The following is an 18,440-nucleotide window of genomic DNA, read 5'->3' as shown; positions in this document are numbered from 1 at the left end:
TACCGAGTCCCACTGATCTGATCTGGGGATCTTCGTTCACTTTTCCCTTGTGAAGTTGTGGCTTACAGGATGTACAACAAAAGCCACAAGTCCACAGGTATCCACCATGCCTATATTTCTATGTCATTTGGCTTTTTTTAGGCGTCAATTGTAATTGTTTCTCTAGTTAAATATTGTTAATAATTATACATATTTTTTTTAAAGGGATAATTCGGGACAAATGATTCAGCCAAGGTTTACAAGTACATCGCTTAGAAAGAAAAAAGAAAAAAGAAAAAAATTATGTAGTCTTAGACTAGCTCCGATTTACACTCGGGTGACCAGGGCCAAAATTAGGAAAATGGGGGTGGAGATGCCGAGGAGATATCCCTAGGGCTGAGCCACACCTTAGTTTTTTTAGCCATTTCCCATAGTAAATTTTGGTTGGGAACATCTTCGGCCTGATCTACTATCTCCGGTGAGTCAGAATGCATTAAAATGCCCAGAAATTTGAAATTGAAACCCGGAGAGTTATTCAGCCGATATTATTAATTCAAATATACTTTCGAGCTTTTCTTTGTAGACACTAGCCACATCGAGAGCCATGTGGCTGGTGCCCAATGGTTCGGATCGACCGTCCCAACGGTGTAGCATTCCTGCACAACACCTGGGGAAACCTTACAGAGCACATTCTTCTTTCTTTGTCGGACCCGTTATTCCACTCGAATACTCAGGATTGTGGCTATGAAGCACTTGTCTCTTAACTGTCTTCCGATTGTCTTGGGATGTCTCCCCACTCCGCGCCAATCGGCGGGTTCCGCTCTAGTTCGACAGACGCGATAGTCAGCTGACCATACACATAATGGCATGATAAGCTGAAGTTGGACACGGGTCCATGGTTCTTGGTTTGTGTATGAGAACTTGACGACCAGCTGACCCCAGATCTTGAGTCACCAGTGTTTTCAAATTTTCATCTTAAGCGAAGTGCTGTAAGTGCTGTACACATACTTTCCATGTCTTACACTTGTTCCCAGGTGTAAGCGCTTGTCTCGACAGGACTTAGCTCTGCTGTAGCCTCGGTGGGAAATGCCCACTTTGGGTTTATCATTGTTGGGCTACACAAGGATCTCATGCACAAGGCTCTAACATCATGGTCACATGGTCTTTGTACTGTGGGCTGATTGCCTTAATTTTCTGGTCTGCATTGTTGGACTCGATCACATGTGAATCATATGTTTCTCCCTTTTGACTCAGAAACTGTTGAGAGTGAAATAATTTTAATTATTTTAATTTTAGATTTTCATATTTTCATGGTGCACGGATGATATAGATTAAATCGTTAGCGTCTCTGTAGCACGCGGAAAGCCTTGAGTAGCGTGGTAAGAATCCCATGTACTCCGTACTGTGGATTACATTCGAAATTTTCCGTTTAGCGTTGTCAACCGTGCATATGCATGCTTGCTAAATGCCAGGGTATCAGATCGCAGATCAAGGGCCTCTTAGCCGAGCATCGGCCGGCACCGCCAAACTCCGACTTTCCTGCTTAGATATTGTTTGGGCGCGAAAGAAAAAGGCAGCAATAATATGGACAAATTATTCCAATAGGTGCCATGTGATCTTCAAGGATCTCCCTTTGAAATGCACTAGCGTAGTGATAAACCCGACCGGCATGTTTTCGGGGTTTAAGTGATTTTCTCGGTCTGGACACGCCGAAACGGGTCCGGGGGTCTGCCGTATCTACCGAACAGTCTGGCCCAAATTCAACTGATCTTCCCTTTCCCGTGGACAGGCCCGGGAAGATCTTGGCGAATTTCTAAAGGCGACACCACAACGTGGCCTACAGAGTCCGGGGAAGTGGCGAACCAGCCTCAGCTGATCCAAATATCCAGAATCCAATGGCCCACTCAGATATAGTGGAATTATAGTGGGAATGTGTAGATCTAAAGTTTTTTTTTTTTTTTTGGGTAATTATATGAGGACGGAGTTGCGTACCGAAGGCATCCTTGTTTACAATGACCATGATCTTCTCGATTGGGCAGGTATCAATCCTGTTACCCATTACCAAGAGAAGGCCCCTGCATATCTGAGAAGGTCACGGAGAAAAAATTTTCACCGGCATGCAATCCCGACCAAAAAAAAAATTGTCAGCACTCTAACCGGGCTTCTCGGCGACGGGTCTGCGAGATTGTCATGCAGGTTCATATTTAGTAGCAATCTAATGCAGCAGTGAAAAGTTTTTCAATGTAAATGATTGGTTGTGACAGCCCGGGCTGCACAGCCACATCTCGGTACTGCCGTTACGCCGTTCAAGTTGCCGGTTTAACCTGTTACCATACAGCACTTGCTGCAGCCACAGTCTACAGGTAATCGTATTCGGTATTTCTCGTATGTTCCAGAAGGAATTTTTGGTGGCTTGTGCATGCCACTAGTGCTACATTCAGTAAAGCGTTTCTTTGGTTCTTCTGGAAGACTTCTATTTTCGTCCCGGAATGTCGGCGTCCGCCGACATTGTCGGAGGTCTATGCTCCTTTTTTTCACTTTGCATATCTGATTGTGGCTGATTATTGATTATTCCGACGTTCGTCATTTGGGGTCATCAATACTGACCAATCTACTACTGACTAATTATTCTGACTCACACATAGGAATAGGGCTCCAAATGGCTGTCACGTGTGTGCTTTAGATTCTTGAGGCTGGCCACGTATGCGTATAGTTCTATACGGAGCATGCTTCGTCATCTTGAGTCAGAAATTTCCAAAGGAGCCCCCAAGGAGCCTCCAAGGACCTTTGTTGAGAAAAGAGCTGTGGCTATGCAGCTCATGACAGCAAGGGATAGCAAATGCCTTACTTAGTTGCCTATGTGCACGTTATTCCAGAATTTTAGAAGCTAGCCACGATCTATCTCTGCATTCCAGAACGCCACATGTCTCTGATAGTACGATGGTATGTAATTGTGTTTTGTTGGTGTCTGATACCTGCACGGTATAGCATGGGAAGCCAGGAGCCCATCAAATGACCAAGCACATCATGACCCAGCATGCAGATCATTGCTTGTGATGGACCTTTTGGCAGACCCCTCGAAATATCCTAATTAATTGGCCTTAGGGTAAATAGGAGCTCAACTACTATTTTGTTTTGACTGTAGAGACCATACAGCCAGTACCTACAGGTAGATATAGAGTTGCTTCTGTGCCTTGTTGATTGGTGACACAAGGATACATAGTTACACGGAGATGATCTAAGGCAAAGGTAATAGAATCATGCAAAGTACTAATCTAGGCCACCACCGTATCGCAATGAGCCTATAGGTTGGGGGCTGCAGGATACCGTCTCGAGAACGAGGTAAGCAAGCTGCAGCATCTGTATTTCCTAAACAGGAAATAGAAGGTAATTTCTAAATATTGTGGCGTCCAGTCGCACACAACGTTAACAAGTTTCTAAAGCTATTATATTAATCTTTCACCATAGCTTTCAAGGTAATAGAGATGGCCACAAACTACCTTGCCTATCTGATGATGGTAAGTAATATAGCTCTTCGAGTGGACCTGATTATATAGGCAATTCAATTTCTTTATAAAATAGACACCTACAGATCAACCCATTTTGCGTGAATTTCACAATATGCACCCAGCTATTTAATTTAAAACCTGGCCAACCTGGCCCGATTGGGAGAGTAGGTCTCGTGGGTAAGTGTGCTGCATTTTAGACAAATCTGGCTAATGTAGTCAAAAACCAGCTGAGCTTTCAACATCCCAGCATGTTAGCTCAGGGGAAGAGCGCCGGGCTCATAACCCGGAGGTACGTTTCACCGCCACCAAATTTGATAAAAAATTCATCCAACTAACTCTCATCAGGACCCTGGATCGAAACCAGGACATGCTATGTCTATCTTTTTTTTTTTTTTTTTTTTTTCTTTTCATATGATTTCTCTTTTAATTTTGCACGTGCTAGATTATTCTTGGTGAGATGGGCTCGCGTCTGCCTGGTGCAATTATTAGGCTACATCAGCGAGAGAGCCGTTGCGGCTCCAGGTATTCCGTATAGCACCGCTATCCAAGGAGTGTGTGGCTGTTCTTTGGTGACGTGGTGAGGGACTCGTCGTGGCCTGTCAACACCTCAAGGCTTCTGCATATTGGTATCAATGGTGGAAAGGCCATCCATGTATTTCAGAAACCCATATCTATTCTCGAGCGTGTCCGGTCCTCCATCGTGTATAAGCCTTTATGCATAAAATCCAACGCTCTGGTCCATGTCGACATAGATGGTGCCACTATCACCACAGCTACAGTTGCTGGTTTGTATTTGTGTACCACACAGTTAGTCTTCTAGCTCGCAACGATCAAGGCTCGTTTCTGGGGGGGCATCTAGAGATGTCTGTAGAGGGGGTTCGGTAATAATGACCGAATACACCGACGGATATCCCGCGGCTTGGACGCCTGTGGAGTGCGGAGACTAAGTTTGGTCGGCTTCACTAGTGGCAGGCGATTCGAGTGTCATTGGGGTCATACCAAGTCGACAGAGTCAGCATTAGTATGACGGGGTTCTGATTTGTGTGTCTTCCATGAGCTATTTATGCTGTGTGTTGATCAAGACAATCAGGGGTGATACTTCTAGCACCCTAACCCAGTATCTCTCAACTCTGCCTATGGGTATTATCCTTCTTTTCCCTCTTGTCTGCTTCCACTCCGCAGCCTATGTAGTAGTGTTAGTATATGGTCACGCTAGTATATGGTTGTTGTTGTAGTAATCGATTCATCTCGGGGTGTAGATAATGACACCTTAGTTCCCACATGGGTGCTCTGTTTGTCTAGTATTATTTTGTCAACCTCGGTCTGTGGCATTTCTTAGCAATCTTACGGCGGGTACTTCAGGCACCTGTGTGTATTAATTGTAAGATATTCTCATCTCCCTGTATTCAGTCACATCGCCTAGAGTCTACTTACATGGTAAATCAATCCCTTGTATCGATCCTTGGGGGTGTTAATTCAGCGTCCCGATCTCTTTCTTCGTTGCCCATATTGGCTTCTCCAGTTTGTCATACACGATCCATAGCATCCCCAGTCGGACACCGTCTTCTCCATCATTGCGACTGCCAGGTCGGAGGCAAATTGTGGGGTTGATTTCACCAAGCTATCCGGAAAGACCGGGTGTGCCATTTCCCCTCCGTGGGCCACGGTTGTCGTTCTCAACTCTTTGAGATTGTTCATTGTCGCTCTGATTGCTATGTCTCGCAGACCTCGGTCACTTTCCGGTGTCGACTTGTATATCTGGATGATGGCACGTGGGAATATCTCCGAGTTCACTCGCCAGTCCAGTTCTTGCTCAACTTTGCCCTGTGAGACAAGCTTCAGCCCTTCGATAAACATTCGGTCTGCGAGGGAATACATCAAAATATGGACCAATAGGGGATCGTATGTCGTAACTGTGGCTTCAGGTGGTTCGCTAAGGGTCTCCGTGCTGACAGTGGCCGATGTCGACTTGTCTAGACTGATGAAGACATCTGTTCCTGGACAGCTGGGTGGCACCTCGTAGTCCAGACGATAGAGATATTCGATCATACCTTTAACCAAGACCGGCTCTTCCTGTAGTATAATCCTGTTTGTGAATGATTCCTTGGTTGTTAGGTTAGCCAGAGTGCAACACTTTTATATTGTTCCTGCCATCTTCATGTCTCACCTGGAATCCGCTGTCACATGCTTTGGCTAAGAAGGCCGACCGTGGGCAAACTATGCACTTGTGCACGGGGTATTCATCGCTTCCGCATACAATAGTCAGGTCGCTGTATCTCGGGTTAAGGTGTGAACTGTTGTATCGTTAGTGGTATTTCCAGTTTTTATGTAAGGATCTAGTACCTTGCTATGCCATGCATGAGCTCACTAACTGGAGTTTCATCTTGCTTCTTCTCCCTCTCCCTGTCCGCGCGCTCCATTTGTTGGATCGTTGATGTTAACGGCTTCTTTTTCTTCGGAGCGACAAGGCGCTGGTGGGTGGGCCCTATGAGGGTGATGTTGATGTGCCCTTGTGGGTTTTGGTTTCTGGGAAGTCTGAGTGCAGGATTTGAGAGAGTGAGAGTTGGAGGGGAAGTTGATCTGCATCCTTCTATGGGTGATAGCATTCGTGCAAGTTGGTGTCTGTTTTGCCTGTTGGCCTACATTTCTACCCTGTATGTCACGCCTGTCTTTCATGTGTTTTTTTTATTTATTTATTTTTTTTTTTCTGTCTCCTTTTGCGGTTGTGTCTACTCGTTTGAAATTTCGCAGGGGTGTTGACTATTTCATTCCAGCTTCCCTACTATACGGTTGTGATGCCAAGCAATGTTGAACCCCTTTTTGAGGGGGCTCAACTCGATCATAGTACGGCAAATGCCCAGGAGAGCTACTGTTACATTTCAATAGGAAATTAGAGATATTCCATTTTTGACCTCATTATTCAATCTATCCCTATGTAGAACGGGTACATTTGGGGCTTACTTGTTGGTAAATGGAAATTTATTGTGTTGTATAGTGCCAAGTAAAGTTGAACCGCCTTTTTGGTGGGGTTCAACTTCGACTCGTCCTGTTTTGCTCGCTACGCCATAGTAGTAGTCTATGTAGATGGTCAGTATGGACAGTTATACGAATAGCAATATGTCAGTTCTCTTGGTGTGCAGTTTGCATTGGATTTGCACGGAGCTTACATGTTTTGATGTATCGACCAAGAGTTTAGTCAAGTAGTGGCATGAGGTAGTAGTATATATATATATCTGCAATACTCTACAACCACCTACACATACTCACATTATCTTTAACCATACCATACCGAGATATCACACCATACAAGTAGATAAAAAAACATCATTGGATTATACATAATAAATAGAAATAAAAAAAAAGCAAGATGAGGTAGGTATAGACCCGCATATATGGGATTCCATTCACCTTATCAGATTACCCAAAACCAACGATGGCATGACAGGACATATACATACATTGAGGGCCATTAAAAAAGGTGTATTGTGTCAATAAGACTGATACATATACAATCAAATTCTATAGCCTTAGAGTATATGAGGTACTAATGTTGAGCATTGTAAAGGACGCCTCAGGCAGTCGAAACAACGCGTCACGCAAACGCGAAACCACGAAGTCATCGACGAACATCAAAAAGACCAAGCCCTAACTAGCAAGAATAGGGTGCCAAGGACCAAAATACAAGCGGAACAAATAGAGACAAGACACGAAAGATCTACCCCACGGGTATACTGAATGCAAGGAGTCAAAATTATTTCAAGTTTTGATTGTATTCGTATCGGATCGCACTTTGAGTGCTTGATCCCACCATGTCCATGGTGCCAGCCGTGATGTAAGAGGCTGCTATGATACAGAAAAGCTCAGAAGCGAACACTATGGACGCGCAATAGTGGTAATCGAGTGTTATGAAAAAAGCAAAACCCAGAGACCCATGATGATTGTAGTAAAATAAATCAGAGAACACCCCAACGTCCCATCGTACCGTGAACCAGCCCGGAAAAGAAAAGCAGAAATGATTTAGCCACCGAAACCGTAGAGGGTACCTGAAAAGGAAGGTTAGAGACGCGATCTGTAAATGGAAAGATACGTGAAAACTTACGGCCCTGGCGCTTGAGAGCGTAGACAACGTCAAGAGAAGTGACGGTCTTGCGCTTGGCGTGCTCAGTGTAGGTAACAGCATCACGGATGACACCCTCGAGGAAGGTCTTGAGGACACCACGGGTCTCCTCGTAGATCATAGCGGAGATACGCTTGACACCACCACGACGTGCGAGACGACGGATAGCGGGCTTGGTAATTCCCTGAATGTTGTCACGCAAAATCTTGCGGTGACGCTTGGCACCACCTTTGCCGAGACCCTTTCCACCCTTGCCGCCTGGAAAAGAGACGCGTTAGAACGCGTTTGAAGATATAGAAGTGTGGGGTAACTTACGGCCAGACATATTGAATATGGATTTAAAAGAAAAAGGGGATTGTAGAAGTGGGATGAAGAGGAGTTGGTAGTTGGGAGATAATCGTTGGAATTGATGGAAAAAGAGGGAAAGGAAACAGAAGTGGACAGAGGATATTTGTATGATACGGGAATCAGCGAAGATTGGGAAATCACGCGCTAGGAATGACATCCACCAATGAGAATGCAGGATCACAGACCAACCTTGATCTACCGGGAGACCCCAGAGTCGGAACGCCAACTTTGGCGTGGTCCATCTTTGATCCTCCTATAATCTGTCACCAACAATGTAAATCTATAATTAAAATAAAATAATTATACATTCCAAATCATGGCAAATACTTCTGAATCCATTAATTATTCATTCAAGGGAGGTTGGTTGCAAGATCAAGAATTCAAAGGGTTGACATTCTATAGTCCCTGATCCTGCACTCTCATTGGTCCAAGACTCGCTTAGTTGGCAGTACCATCACTTTGATCCAGTTCAACCAATCAGAACTCACCGCAAATCAGTCTCTGGACTACACGCTACGCAGTCCCCAGTCTTACACACTGAATTTCATGACTGATCCTGATCGGCTCACTCCCCCCTGATTCGTGGTTACCTTCCCAGATCAATTTCCCCCCTCCCGTCTCCTACAAATACTCTTCCCCCACCCTCTTCTCTTTTCCTTTTTACATCCACCTTCCACCAACCAACTCTTTCATCAACAAAACCACTTTTTACATCAAGTCTATCATCAAAGATGGCTCGTACCAAGCAGACTGCCCGTAAGTATTTCTTTTTTTTTTTTTTTTTAAAATTATATTTAATTCACCATTTCCCCCATCTCGTCGACGCTTGATTAGTCATGTGCCTGCGAAGAGAGGATTGGTGACGCGTTCACGCGTTCAGAAACATTTTACTAACTGTCTCAAATAGGTAAGTCCACTGGTGGCAAGGCTCCCCGTAAGCAGCTCGCCTCCAAGGCCGCTCGCAAGGCCGCTCCCTCCACCGGAGGTGTCAAGAAGCCTCACCGTTACAAGCCCGGTAAGTTCCATCTCATGTCAAATACAAGTACACTTTGGAACATCTTCTAACATTCCATTCCATAGGTACCGTCGCTCTCCGTGAGATCCGTCGTTATCAGAAGTCCACTGAGCTGCTCATCCGCAAGCTCCCCTTCCAGCGTCTGGTCCGTGAGATTGCACAGGATTTCAAGTCCGATCTCCGCTTCCAGTCCTCTGCCATCGGTGCTCTTCAGGAGTCCGTTGAGGCCTACCTCGTCTCTCTCTTCGAGGACACCAACCTGTGCGCAATTCACGCCAAGCGTGTCACCATCCAGTCCAAGGACATCCAGTTGGCCCGCCGTCTCCGTGGCGAGCGCTCGTAATTTTTCTCTTTTTAACGAGCTGGGTTTCTGAAAGGCGAGCATGGGGTTTGTTTTTATCTTTTTATCATGATTACTGGCGATACATGATGGGTTTGCTTTCAAATATCAATGGGTTTCGGCACCGGGTTGCTTCGCAATTTTGCTTTTTTATCGATGCTGCTGCTAGCCATCGGTTGATGGATCAGTCATGGGCATGTACATTATGGGCCTCCCTTTTAACATGATGCCTTAGCGCGCATCATCTCATGACAGGACGCTTCAATGCAGTCTTCTATGGTTTAACAACTTTCTTCCTTGTAAATAGTAATATGTAATTATTTGCGACGCGTCTTCTCTGTACCTACTGGGTCGCTCATCCTATCGAGCGATGGGGTCTTCTGCCTTTGTATGATTTCTTTGAATTCTCGCAATGTCGCGTCAGGCGAACCTTCTCGGTCGCAAGATCATCTTTCTATCTAAACAGGTGATCCCTCCAAGGTCGGTACCAGTACTATGCAGAATGAGTTGGCAAGGAACAATCAACCATCCCACTTCTGAACATAATTCTTCCAAGTCAATGGAAAAAAGTGATTCTACATGCTATTCCGCCCCGAATCTTACCAAAGGGTTTCCATCGCACAACAAAGAGGTAACATCAAGTATGACACTTCTATAATTAGATAACAACAAACAGACCTCCGACTCTGAGATTGGAACAGTTCTTGACCACTTGGGAAAAATAGCCAAAAGAACGTGGGCACTATCATCCAAAGCACTATGACTTCACCTTGGTTTAACCCTGATCCAACAATTAACTGGGAATTGAAAAGTCCAATCAAATTTAAGAACGAAACATCACAATCAAACTAAAGAATAGACACGCAACTTGGACTTGAGTTTCCGACTAGTTAATACCCATCATACATCATACTACATTGATCAGACCGCACGATCCAATCGCCACACAAGTAGCTCCAAATCAACATCGCGATTCGATCAGGATTGAGTCACAATGAGCTCACACGTAATAAAGCAGGGCAGTCCTGTGCTGTAGAATATCAGAATGACTCATTCTTTATATCACGAGGAATATTCCCGAATGAATCAGGATCCTCCGTCCAGGATAGTATCAGATGACCGAGCTCGAACTTCCAAGGTTGGGGGAAAAAGGGAGTAGATTAGATGTAGTATACAATTTCCCTATCAAACCTAGTATGTAAATGAGAGGCAACTGGACCACGTTTCTATAATGTATTTAATGGTCTGATACTGTATGGAATTTGGACAGGTGATCTACTTGCAGGGCTGAACCAAAGCTGGATGGCGGTTCTGGAGGTTATCCTAGCTGTCATGCCAGGTTTAAGTGGGGACGGAGTGACTTAAACGCGTATTTTGTTTCCTTGATCTTACTAACAATAGAACTAGAAAAACTTTGAAATCAAGGAACTAGATAGCCGAAGCCAAGGGGCATCTACTGACACAAATCGACACGTATAACTATCTTTGGTACCAAGATCAAGGTAGTGTAGTCTGGTGGCAAATGTATCTATTCTCAGCCCAATCAAGCTAGTGGCCTGAGGCGCAAAAGAAGATGCCAAGCCTTTATGGAAAATTCTAGCGTCGACAATTTGGTGGCTTCGATTTCCCTGGTCTTTAATCTTTTTTCCTGCAAGCCACTTCGGGTGTGATTTTACCAGAGGGTTGCGGGAAAACCTCGGAGATCCGACATTTTATATCTACATCTAGTACTTTGTTGAAATTTTTTTCATGGCCGATCCATGGGATAACTGATTAGCTCAGAAACTAGAACCTGCAATCCAGGGCTGGAGATACCTTCGATTCCATTGATTGTGTACATTATTTGAGTGCCCAATATGACAGGTGATTCAGTCCATGGGTGTCTAGATGTCCTTTATGGCCCCATATGGCCTGAGCGATCAAAACATGCATCTCCCTCTACAGAGCCATATGGCTGTTGATCTCAGCACTAGTGCCGTTTTGGAGGGTACTGTGGTCTGATAGTATTTTGATTCGATCCGGAGCAATGCAAGATGATTTCAAAGATATCGCCGAGACAAGTACTCCGTGCAAAGGCAAATCATGCTGTTGACATAGGGACGGAGTACGGAGTAGTTAAGCCCCGATTTTGCCGACCTGGCATTCAACGGCTGAATCAAAGCAAGATTACAAAAGTTTATGCTGCAGCTCCACCATGCATATAGGTTGGTGCACAAGGCCCGGGGGCGGCTCCAGGGCCCATAATGGATTGATAATCATAATGCTATGCATGAATGACGGAGTATGTACGGAGTATGGAGGATGTGTATGGAGTTTAGTCGGTCATAAGGATTATAAACCCGATTTATGTACCCGTTTACGAACGTGCATCGGAGATTATCTTAGATATTCCGATAAGACTTTAGATCTGTTCTCAGTTTGAAGGGTAGTTCAATGCGGAATATCTAAATGTGGATAAGTCCGAGGTTATGCAACACTGGAATTGTTAAATTATGCACATTATATATAATGTTGTATAGAATGTTCCATGGATATTAGAGAAATTACGAAATTAAATCTCCTTAACGGAGTACTCCGTTGAATAGGCAGAATCGATGGCCCCCGAGGGGCAGAAATAGAACGTTTGAAGTGTGAAACCTTAGTCAAAGTGAACCAATCAAATCGATGCCGTATACCCGAGGTGGCTTGACATAAATCGTTCATAAATCACGTGGCGCAAAAACGTGGCTGCAAACAGAGATCTTAAGTTCGGTTACATTCAGGGTTGTAGCTGTATCTCTAGGGTTAAATCTGTATATTCGTACTATAGCTTTTAATTTATAGTATATTGATATATTGATATTGGTATGAAATCAGTATGAAATCAATATGAAAGAAAAAAAAATACATGAAATCTATACCTTGGAAGGCCCAGATCCTCAAAACCTTGGAACTGTCATCGGGTCAGATACCTTGTCCGGGTCCGGGGCCCACCTATCCTACCGGATTCCACTTTGTACTTTATATGCACAGAATTGATGGCCCCTTTATATATGACTGGACGGCCCTCCAGTTCTCATCTTTTCTCGGCATTTCTTGGAGGTCCCGCAAAGATTCAGGTGTCCCCCACCTCCTTTTTCATATACTTCGTCATATATCGCAAATTCATTACCCCACCATGACAGAATCCGAGTCCTTCTCGGACAAGATTGAGCCCTCTGCTCCAACGAAAATTCCCTTCTGGCGCCTGGTCTTTGACCAGGGAGTCGTTACCCAAGAGATTATCGATCATCCATACCCCGGTTCAGGAACAGATGAGGACCCTTATGCTGTAACATGGATCGCCAATGACCCCCGCAATCCTATGAACTTCAGCGAGCTGAGGAAATGGACTCTTACTGCTCTGGTGGCCATCGCAACATTGGCCGTTTCACTGGTCTCATCTGCCTACACCGGTGGTATTCAAGAGATCATGATGCAATTTCACATCGGGCAAGAAGTTGCCACTCTTGGTGTCTCGCTTTTCGTTCTTGGTTTCGCGGTAAGATATCGACTTCCTAGATGTTGGCTTTCAAGCTTGCGCAATCTGCTTTGCATGTATACTAACAATATTTGTTTTGATATAGATCGGACCATTGCTCTGGGCTCCATTGAGTGAGCTGTTTGGCCGCCAAATCCTGTTCGTTAGTACCTACGCCGCCCTCACAGCTTTCAATGCCGGTGTTGCAGGTTCTCAAAATGCCTGGTCCATTATCATTTTCCGATTCTTGGCCGGTTCCTTTGGATCCTCGCCTTTGACCAACGCCGGTGGTGTTATCGCGGACATGTTCCCCGCTCAGCAGCGAGGTATCGCCATGAGTTTGTTCGCCGCTGCACCTTTCCTTGGTCCTATCATCGGCCCCATCGCTGGTGGATTCATTGGCATGAGTAATGGCGGCTGGCGATGGGTCATGGGTTTCCTTGCCGCCTTTTCTGGTACAGTCTGGATCGTTGGTGGCCTACTGATCCCCGAGACCTATGCTCCTGTGCTTCTCCGCCGCCGTGCCGAGAGACTCTCGAAGCTGTCAGGCAAGGTCTACCGGAGTAAGCTTGAAATCGACCAAGGCAAGATTACTCTTAAGGAGTCCTTCAAGCTGTCACTCTCCCGTCCTTGGATCCTTTTGTTCCAGGAACCTATCGTGTTCTTGCTATCTCTCTACATGGCTATTGTTTACGGCACCTTGTATATGATGTTTGCCGCCTTCCCTATTGTCTATCAGCAGTCTCGCGGCTGGAACCAGGGTGTTGGCGGCCTCGCCTTCCTTGGTATCATGATTGGCATGTTGTTTGCTGTCGCCTACTCCGTCTGGGACAACAAGCGCTACATCGGGGTATCTAACCAACATAAGGGCTTCGCACCACCTGAGGCACGTCTCCCACCTTGTCTCCTCGCATCCGTCGCAATCCCAATCGGCCTATTCTGGTTCGCATGGACCAACTACCCCTCTATCCACTTCATGGTCAGCATCGCTGCTGGTGTTCCCTTTGGCTTCGGAATGGTCCTTGTCTTCCTTAGCATCATGAACTACCTCATTGACTCCTACACCATCTTCGCCGCCTCCGTGTTGGCCGCCAACTCGGTCATCCGTTCACTCTTCGGTGCCGCTTTCCCTCTCTTCACCACCTACATGTACAAGAACCTGGGTATTCATTGGGCATCATCAATCCCGGCCTTCTTGGCGCTTGCCTGCGTGCCCTTCCCATTCTTGTTCTACAAGTACGGACCCGCGATTCGCACCCGTTGCAAGTTCGCTGCTCAGTCCGACGCATTCATGCGCAAGATGCAGGAACAGGTTTTCAGTGCACCACCCGCAGAGGAGAAAGTGGAATACGACCGCACAGAGGCTGCTGCGCCCGAAGGCTCAATCTCTAGCGAGTCCCAGGACGGTGTTGACGAACTTCCCCGTACTGAACGTGCCCGCAGCCGTGCGCAATCTGTCGCTTCCAACCGCACTACTGCCTCATTGGCTCGCTCGGTTACCTATGAGGGAAACCCTTACGATATTGATCGTGTTCACACTCGTGACTCCTTCAAGCAATAGACAGTTGCTCAGCAGCTTGTTTATATCCTCTCATCTTACCATCTCTTGTCCGGGCTTGTCATACTTATACATGCCTGTGTGACTATAATCATAGTTTCTATTGACCCTTGTTCTCTCTTATCACCAAAAGTCCCCTATTTGCATATTATGCGTTTGTTTTCATTTTGATACCCGTTCATATCATACTGAGGGCCACCTCATCCGACTAATGTTTTTATGGGATGCATTATATAGAGCTGGAGTTTTGATTTTACAGAAATACATATCAGTTTGCAATAAGTACAAGTTTTCATCTTTTCTATGTTGTATATACATTAAGTAAATCCTTAAGTAACCCCCCCCAAGTAAATCCCAAATCCAATCGGAACCTACTTCCGGCACTGATTTCACCCGCTTTTCGGCTCTTATCGCCACAAACCCCGTCGGATTTCAAAGCGCATTGTTTTCGAATTTCTGATCTTCTCTTAACTCTCTCACCTTCAACTATTCGCAGTTTGTAAATAACTAGGCGTGGTCTTGGACATGAGCCTCCTTCAGAATGGCCTCTTATCCAGGGCCTCGACCTCAACTTCTACCCTCCGATCGATAACCCCCAGATCCCAACCCCAGCTATTGCGCCGACCACACCCACAACGTCGATACAACTCCAACCCCTCTACAGGGAAAGCGTCCGAGAGAAACACATCACCCGCGCAGTCACATTCACACTTGCACCATTCAACCACAACTCCACCCAAGTTCCCAGACACTATTCCCGCCGCTACTGCTGCAGCCGGAGCAGCGACTACACCCGTGCGCCGCGGGTTCCGTGAGGTAATAAAGGCCGGTCCGGTGGGAAAGTTTGGAAGATGGTATGCGCGCGCGCAGGAGCGCAAGCCGTATACGACACAGTTCTGGAGTTCGATAGTTATATACCTGTGTGGTGATCTGAGCGCGCAGATGCTGTTTCCTTCTGAGGTTCCTGCGCCTGCGATACCGGACTCAGAGGATGGGGATGTGGTTGCGCGGGGGGATGGGGGAACTGTGAGCACTGGTTATGATCCGCTTAGGACGCTGCGACATCTGTGCGTTGGGGCTGGATCGAGTATTCCGTCTTATAAATGGTATGTTCTGTGATGCGGTTATGTGACATGTGACCAATGGTTTATATCGGGTTATTACCAAGTGGGGAACTCGGTATGTATATGTATCTGTTAACTGATATAACCACTCTAGGTTTTTGTGGCTTGGAAACCATTTCAACTACCCGAGCAAGTTCCTCTCAATCCTGACAAAGGTCGTCGTACAGCAGTCGTTTTTCACGCCCGTCTTCAACACGTACTTCTTTAGCGTGCACTCTCTGCTTGCTGGTGCGACACTCGACGAGACCTGGGAGCGGTTGAAGAAAGCTCTCCCCGTTAGCATCCAAAACAGCGTCAAGCTCTGGCCGGCTGTTACCGCGTTCATGTTTATGTATGTGCCGCCACAGTTCCGGAACATCTTCTCTGGGGGCATTGCTGTTGGCTGGCAGACATATCTGAGCTGGTTGAACCAGAAGGCTGCTAAGGAGGTTGCGGCTGCTGAGGCGCTTGCCGCAGCAGAAGGGATGAATGGTACATTGCATGCAGTTTCTGGGGGCAACATGATCTCTGCTGGGACTGTATGAATGCATGAAAAATAGACTTAAAAGTACAGTTGAGGTTGAGTGGATGATAGATTCATAGATCCCTGCCGAATATGGGGGATGTTTCCTTTTTTCTTTTTTGAGCGATGCATGGGATACCAAGAGCAATTACTTAGATCAATAGACAGTCTCTTTTTGTCACTTTGAATTCTATATAATATCTAATATTTTCTTCAATTATCAAGTATGTGGCCAGCCAGTAAGAGGAACGGGATTCTAAAGGCTCACAACGCCATGACGCACCCGAACACCAACTCCAACTACTGGATATGATACCCTTCAGGTCGCAGGCATGTCCTGCCCAGAGATAAATGATGACTCTGATTATGGGTCCGATTTCACACCTGATGAAGAGGATCTGCTAAACAATTTGCTGAACAAAGCCGTCGCGGAATATGCGACCGCCGACGCCGACGCCACCTCGTTCTCGACAACCTGGATCTCGACCCCAACGCCTGGACAGATCGCCGCGCCAAAATCTCCAAAACTCGCCGATCTCGAGTCATTGCAACCGGCCGCTCTAGAGGCACTCGTTGCAGATATCGAGGATGAGCCTAGCGTTCGCTTGCCTAAGGTGCTGGGCCGGGAAAAGCCTCGCTCGGTATGGCGGCAGTCGCAATCTCGACCAGGTCAGGCGGTTAGATGGGGTGCGAATGCGAGTGCAAGGGGGAGGTCAAGTCCGCTCTCTCGCAACAGCAACAGGAACAGCCCGTTTGGTATGCTTTCCGTCCTTACCTCTCCCCTTGTTGACCCACCCTTCTTTTATGGGTTGGTCCCGTTACATTCAACCCGAATTGAACTGACAACATCTTCTCCGAAGCGTTTAGTCGAGAACTCTAGTTCAACCGAGGGCCGAGAAAGAGAACGGGAGCGCAACGCAGTGCGCGAGGCCGAATGGATACAACAGGATCCCGTCGCCGCGGCGCTTGACACTCGAACCCCCGTCGAACGGTACCGACAAGCACCCAACAAAGCGTTCTCGGTGACTGATCTCGTTTCACCGGCTTGGTGCGAGCTTCAGTACTGGCTTACGTTGACCAAACATGGGCGAAAGAAGCCGACTGCTGCGATGAAGAAGGGTAGCTCCATGCACAAGACACTCGAGGATGAGATATATACCACTGTCCCTGTGGAAGTTACGACTAAAGAGGATGCGTGGGGTCTCAGAATATGGAATGTTATTCAGGGACTGCGCATGCTGCGCGATTATGGCATTACACGTGAGCTGGAGGTTTGGGGCGTTGTCGATGGGGAATTTGTCAATGGCGTTATTGATGAGTTATCATACGAGTGTCCCAACTCGGAGCTCGAGGCTACTGCTGCTGGGTACTATGCGGACGTTGTAGCGTCGCGTGCTGCCCTGCCGGAGTATCAGATGTCTTTGTCGGACTATCTGCTTTCTTCTTCGCAGGGCGGGATGAAGCTTTCGGACCTTGGACAGAATGAAGTTGAGGAAACAGGACATATTGAACCGGAACTGCCTCCAGAAGTCTACAACCTGCGCCGGATTTATTTGACAGACGTGAAGACGAAGGGTAACCGATCACTACCGACTGTCAAGAGCACGGGGTTCCGGCCTACTCTTCTCCAGTTGCAACTATACTATCATATGCTAAACCGGATGATCACGAGTGATGACGTTACTATTGACCTCCTTGCCACTCGTTACGACTTCGACGCCCAGAAACCCTTCACGAGCGCTTTCGTCTCGGAGGTTGGAGGCCTGAACGACCAATTCTTCGACGCCCTCTCCTCCCAAGAGTCCGAACAGAACGAGGGTCCTTCTAATGCTAGCGAGGACTCAACCAGCCTCCTCCTAACACACAACAACCTCTCCCATCTTTGGAGTCTCATGATACAACAATTCCGCCTCACATTCCTCCCCGAACAGTCCTCCAATACACAATCAATCGCACCATCTATCCCATCAGTTTCCCAGCCAGAGCTCTTGGAATCATACCCGACCCTGCTCTCCCCGGTGCTCACAGCTAGATATCTCTCATCTGTTGCTAATGAAGACCTAGGGAGACAGCTCATTGGAAGCCGATCTTTCCTCTTCGATCCGACATCCCTCACCTCCTACCTCTCCGACCAGATGACCTGGTGGCGAGGTGAGCGAGATCCTCGCGGCGTGGATATCATGGACGCGTGGAAATGTCGGATGTGCGACTTCCGCGATGAGTGCTCTTGGCGTGAGGAGCGTGAGATGGCTTATGCGAGACGGGGTGGAGGTCGCAGAGGGTCTGTTGCGGATATATGATTTGGCTTTAGTCTGGTTATATTGAACGCGTTCAGCGATTGTAAGAATACGGAGTTGGTTACCTTTTGAGCATGCTATTTTCGTCCATCCTGACATTGGGAAGAAGTATAGAAATAGCCGATAAATAAATAACATCCATGTTTGACATT

General features: G+C 46.7%; 4 protein-coding genes across 4 annotated transcripts; 3 read left to right on the top strand and 1 right to left on the bottom strand.

The window, feature by feature from the left end:
- Positions 1–7,505: 7,505 nt before the first annotated feature.
- Positions 7,506–7,930, bottom strand: PGRI_044780 (histone H4; the record flags this gene model as incomplete). The annotated part of the gene is made up of 3 exons (XM_040792191.1): positions 7,506–7,531; positions 7,588–7,863; positions 7,921–7,930. 3 exons carry the CDS (start codon positions 7,928–7,930, stop codon positions 7,506–7,508), a joined length of 312 nt encoding a protein of 103 aa, XP_040649247.1.
- Positions 7,931–8,684: 754 nt separating this feature from the next.
- Positions 8,685–9,311, top strand: hhtA (histone H3; the record flags this gene model as incomplete). Its single annotated transcript, XM_040792190.1, has 3 exons — positions 8,685–8,709; positions 8,861–8,968; positions 9,034–9,311. 3 exons carry the CDS (start codon positions 8,685–8,687, stop codon positions 9,309–9,311), a joined length of 411 nt encoding a protein of 136 aa, XP_040649246.1.
- A 3,154-nt stretch (positions 9,312–12,465) lies between these two features.
- On the top strand, positions 12,466–14,368 carry PGRI_044760 (MFS transporter; the record flags this gene model as incomplete). The annotated part of the gene is made up of 2 exons (XM_040792189.1): positions 12,466–12,828; positions 12,914–14,368. 2 exons carry the CDS (start codon positions 12,466–12,468, stop codon positions 14,366–14,368), a joined length of 1,818 nt encoding a protein of 605 aa, XP_040649245.1.
- A 522-nt stretch (positions 14,369–14,890) lies between these two features.
- PGRI_044750 (Mpv17/PMP22) lies at positions 14,891–18,291 on the top strand (the record flags this gene model as incomplete). Its single annotated transcript, XM_040792188.1, has 3 exons — positions 14,891–15,471; positions 15,584–16,007; positions 16,315–18,291. 3 exons carry the CDS (start codon positions 14,891–14,893, stop codon positions 18,289–18,291), a joined length of 2,982 nt encoding a protein of 993 aa, XP_040649244.1.
- Positions 18,292–18,440: the final 149 nt, after the last annotated feature.

The sequence above is a fragment of the Penicillium griseofulvum genome, assembly GCF_001561935.1.
Source record: "Penicillium griseofulvum strain PG3 chromosome Unknown contig_90, whole genome shotgun sequence".
Lineage (NCBI taxonomy): Eukaryota > Fungi > Ascomycota > Eurotiomycetes > Eurotiales > Aspergillaceae > Penicillium > Penicillium griseofulvum.
Note: the sequence above shows the minus strand (reverse complement) of the source record. Positions and strands in the feature narration are given on the sequence as shown.